General features: G+C 35.8%; 1 protein-coding gene across 1 annotated transcript in view; it reads left to right on the top strand.

Annotated features, from left to right (window-relative positions):
• The first annotated feature begins 2100 nt into the window (after positions 1–2100).
• The window catches only part of LOC143030025 (uncharacterized), a 44802-nt gene continuing 41304 nt past the window's right edge, over positions 2101–5598 (top strand). Inside the window, exons 1-2 of the mRNA XM_076193232.1 lie at positions 2101–2251; positions 2474–2634. Of these exons, the coding sequence (XP_076049347.1) occupies positions 2101–2251; positions 2474–2634 (312 nt within the window). The remainder of the gene's footprint in view (positions 2252–2473; positions 2635–5598) is intronic.

A 5598-nucleotide genomic window follows, 5' to 3' on the forward strand; every position in this document is an offset into this window, starting at 1 on the left:
ACACCGTCGAAAATATGAATTTGTAATTAGTGAATATCATTAGGGAATTGGCAGAAAGAGTAGAAAGTACAAAAAGTAATAGATAAAACAAATACTCCAAAGCTACAAATGACCACACCATTAAGAAAACTTTAATTATGAACATCCCGCCTAACAGCATCGGTGTTGTTTATAAAATTCCATGCCAATACTGTCACAAAATTTATAATGGACAAACTGGGAAAAACTTGCAAACAAGGATTTTCCAATATAAATGTAGTGCGAGATCTGCCAAGGAAAATAATGCATTATTTCAACACAAAGCATTATACAACCATCATATTTATTGCTCCAAGGCATCAATTTTAGCCAAAGGAAAGAACCTACATGAAAGAGATGTAATATAATCTTTGATCAAAATATAAATTTAAGCTATGGACATTTTAAATATGATAGATTGGTAACCCAATCTGTGACCAAGATGTTTCCGCCAGATTGAACCATTTGTGTTGGTCAAGTCGATGGAGGTAAGGTCACCCCTCCGCATTGTATTGTCTCCCCCCTCCCTTCCTGCGGTTGCTACGTGAAACTTATATTTAAACATAACCCTGTATCTCTTTCATTTAGTCTGAAGATGTAATATACGAAAGTACTTACTGTCTACAAGTTTCCCTTCTCCTGTGGTTATTTCGCATTTTCGTATTACGATGATGTGATTCCTTGCACACACACACACACACACACACACACACACACACACACACACACACACACACACACACACACACACACACACACATACACGTATATATATATATATATATATATATAATATAGGTTCATGAGATTTCTGTGCTTCAGTGTAGAAACACAGTGTTAAGACGATGTTTAAAATATTGAAGTTGGAACTACCTCTCTATAATTCCAATAACTCATGTACAGCCTATGGCATCTGTCAATCTTATCAAATTACTGGATAGATACCGTTAACTGATAGCCTAGAGAGAGTACAGACTCGTATTTCCATATATATATATATATATATATATGTGTATGCATGAGAAATCACATAAACTCGTGATTCTAAATATGCGGAAAAACCACCAAGGAAAAAGAAAAAACTGATGACCAAGCGCTTTCGTCTATTCAGACATCCTCAGGGTACATAGAAAAGAAAAAGTACACAAGAATATATACAAAGAGTATGAGGTCAGGGAAGGAACCAGGAGAGGTTGCGAGGATCTAATGTCAACCTGACCCGTTCGCGGCAGCGGACGTTTGGGCTACTACTTTTTTCACAATAAAATTGTCTAACTTATACATACCATGACTTAAATTTAAGTTATTGACAAATGTATCTTTGATCAGACTGGATTCTATTATATTTCTCGTCAAATATGACTTATCTTTAACAATTTCTTTAGCACCCTCCCAATTTATACAATGATTAAAATCCCTTAGGTGAATAAATAAGGCATTAGACATTTGCCCACTCTTGACGCTATACTGATGTCTAATGCCTTATTTATTCACCTAAGGGATTTTAATCATTGTATAAATTGGGAGGGTGCTAAAGAAATTGTTAAAGATAAGTCATATTTGACGAGAAATATAATAGAATCCAGTCTGATCAAAGATACATTTGTCAATAACTTAAATTTAAGTCATGGTATGTATAAGTTAGACAATTTTATTGTGAAAAAAGTAGTAGCCCAAACGTCCGCTGCCGCGAACGGGTCAGGTTGACATTAGATCCTCGCAACCTCTCCTGGTTCCTTCCCTGACCTCATACTCTTTGTATATATTCTTGTGTACTTTTTCTTTTCTATGTACCCTGAGGATGTCTGAATAGACGAAAGCGCTTGGTCATCAGTTTTTCTTTTTCCTTGGTGGTTTTTCCGCATATATATATATATATATATATATATATATATATATATATATATATATATATATATATATATATATATATAGTGTTAAACACGACAGGAAAGACATTAGTATTTTCTTTTGTAAGATCTGCTGATTCATTTGTGATCAAGTGTGCCAAAAGACAAATAAACATAACACGCATCGAATAGAACAAAACACTTGAGGGGGCATACCTGATTCTCCAAATCAATGAATGATCTTGGGGACAGCCGAAGTGCTAAAGTCCGTAAACAGGAGGGAGAGGTTTTATACTTGACGACTTGCTCAACAGAAGCAGAGCCCCAAACTGACGCTGTTATCGTTCGCTCGGAAGGAATTCGTCACAGGTGCTCCAAGTCAGGTGAAGACGAAACTTGCACGTCCATCAGTCGACCCCAACTACATTTCTCTACAGAAAGCTGTCGTGTTCTGTCTTAACATGACACAAGTGTTGTGGATCTGAGTCATGGTCTCACTAAGTGTTGTTAGCAGTCCTCACACTACCCACACAAAGGCCAATGAATAAAAGAACTCATCTCTATCGTGATATGATTATTTGTGGTATTTGGTGGCTGATAAACAGGTCTTACATTCCGAGGAACAATACCTCCCCAAACAGATGAAGTCGTGGAAATGGAAAAAGGGGGAATGGATAGCAGAAGATTGATGTGTTCATCAAGCTCATTATCCTTTCCTCAGAGGAGACAAGTCCTCAATCATAAGAAATCTGCTCGGCTCTTGTCCGTAAGGACGTCACTGAAATCCCTGAAATACTGATTACCAAAACTTTATCTAGTTAATACCTCCATACGGTTATAATCACTTTTTTTTTTTTTTTTTTTTTTCATCCGACCTAGATATGGATCAAAAGGTCTCCTGTCGGCATGATCCGCCGTTGTAATCCTTTGTAAACAGCTTAGAAATGTATTCCAGCAAGGCAATACATGCGAAGGCCAAAAATCCCTTATTGTGAACTAGAAAATCTGTTCTCATAGAAACATAGTAGATAGCTGATAAAATGCAAATTTTAGCTTTTCATGGTAAAAATCTGCATGTACATATTAGGTTAGAATAAGAAATAACAATTAGATTATTTGATTTTCAGTTCAAAATTAAAGAAATGGGGAGGAAGAAGTATCACAACTTAGATTCAAACTCCAATTTTTTTTTTAGAATAGATACTTATGTTTCTAAAATGTCCGATTTCAGTAAAGCTCAGTTCATAGGACTACGTCAGGAGCTTCAGCTTACAGATTGGGAGACTAAATTATGCAAAAGGCCTGTAGATCAGAAGTGGGAAATATTTTAAAATACGCTCATTGAGATAATTCATACCGTTTAAGGACAGACGTCCCCCAAATCAGGCTCGCCCAAAGTGGCTCGACAAATAAACTGAAAAAAGTATTGCTAAAAAGAGGCAGATTTATAAGAAATATAAGTGCTTGGGTGCATCAAATGACTACGAAAGTTATGTATCAATACAGAGAGATTTAAAAAAGACAACAAAAAATGAAAACGACAATACGAAATGAATATCGCTGATAAATCCAAAGAGAATCCCAAGGAGTTCTATAGTTACATTAGAGATAAAAAGGCTATTAGGAATCACATTGGTCCACTATTATCTACTGACGGTTAACTTCAATATTCAATTGAAAGAATGTGTGATATTTTAAACAACTATTTTAGCCCAGTATTCGTAAACAAATCACCTCAAGGTGAACTCCAAACTGAAACCTGTAAAAAGTTTATGGTGGACTTACTACGGTAAATATAACAAAAGAAAAAAAAGAAAAGGTGTATAGAAAAACTCAAAGTTAATAAAACACCAGGGCCTGACTGTTGGCACCCAATAATCTTAAAGGAAATGAAAAATGAGATTGTTGTTCCATTAAAAACTATTTTAAAGAAATCCATCATATCCGGAGATGTTCCAAGAGAATAGAAGCTAACTAAGGTTACTCCAATATTCAAAAAAGGTGACAAAAAGAAACCAAATAACTACAGGCCTATAAGCTTGACTTCAATCGTTGGAAAAATGATGGAAACTATTATCAGAGATGCTATCGAACATCATTTAAAAAGTAACTGATAAATGATAGCCAACAAGGTTTCAGACGGAAACTAGCTTACTCGAATTCTACAACACAGTCATCTCAAATTATGACAAAAGAAACAATATAGATTTGATATATCTAGACTTTGCAAAAGCTTTTGATACCGTCCCCCACGAAAGACTTCACACGGAATAAGTGGTAACCTATTAAGTTGGACTAGTAACTGGTTGAATGATCGAAAACAGAGAGTTTTTTCTAAATAGCAAAACTTCTAGATGGAATAATGTTTCGAGTGCAGTTCCTTAAGTTTCCGTTCTTGGGCCAGTTCTATTCGTAGTATATATAAATGATATAGACCATGGACTAAAATCTACTGTTTCCAAATTTGCTGATGTTACAAAAATGTGCAGAATGGCAAATGATCACTTAAACCAATTAGATATTAAAGAAGATTTAGATAAATTACACTGTACAACAAATTTCAGGATTAAGAAAAAAACATAGTTCTCATGTGCGTTTTATTATGAAGTTCAGTGTGCTGAATTCAAATTTGATAACAAAAATTTCATGCCACGTCACAATTTTTTGTAAATCGCTGTTTTAATAATTATGCAATTAATAGAGATTTCCAAGGTTCCATAAATGTATTTTGCTCCCAAAGTCAGATTAAATGTCTTCATTGTATTTATTTAATTAATATATAATGAATCGGCATGTTTGTTAGCTTTATATGATGTATTAACCTACAATCTATTATTTACTTCTTCTTTTATAAGACGTCTCAGGCGTGTCACGCTTCAGGTTCCAACAGAAGTCAGCCAGCATAACAGGGCTCCATTTTCCCTTGTATCTGTTTTCCATTGACGCTATATCTTGATGGAACCTCTCTCCATGTTCATCACTCACATCTGCTGCATTCTCTGGGAAGAAGGACAGATGAGAATGAAGAAAGTGTATCTTCAGTGACATATTGCATCCGAGATCTTGGTAGCATTTGATTAGCCTCTCCACTTTACGCTCTCGCTGGGACTCTTGGTGCTTTCCCAGAAGCCCTTTGCATACATCTTTGAATGCATGCCAGGCCGCTAGCTCAGGTTCATTCATTGTCGCCTCAAAGTCCTCATCATTTATAAGCTTGCGAATCTGAGGGCCTACAAATATACCCTCTTTAATCTTGGCATCACTAATTTTAGGGAAGATCCCTTTGAGATACTGGAAACATGGCTTGTTATGTTGCAGTGCTTTGGTAAATTGCTTCATTAGGCCTAGTTTTATATGCAGTGGTGGCAAAATGATTTTCTCCTTCTTAACTAGTGGCTCATGAATTACATTATGGCATCCAAGCGTCATAGATTCCCGAGATGGCCATTCTGAGTGTATATAATGTTCTGATCTGGCCCTACTGTCCCACTTGCAAAGAAAGCACATAAATTTGGTGTATCCAGTTTGTAGCCCATTAAGTATGGCTACTACTTTCAAGTCTGCACAAATTAACCACTCATGCTCTTTGTAACTTATGCGGTCTAGAATAAAAGCAAGGTTCTCATATGTCTCTCTTAAAATGACTGAGTAAGCAACTGGAACTGAAGGCATGGTGTTCCCAATGTGCAACAGAACTGCTTTTATGCTGTAAAGGGATCCATCTATGAAT

This window comes from Oratosquilla oratoria, chromosome 11, assembly GCF_046742065.1.
Source record: "Oratosquilla oratoria isolate Oo_2021 chromosome 11, ASM4674206v1, whole genome shotgun sequence".
NCBI lineage: Eukaryota > Metazoa > Arthropoda > Malacostraca > Stomatopoda > Squillidae > Oratosquilla > Oratosquilla oratoria.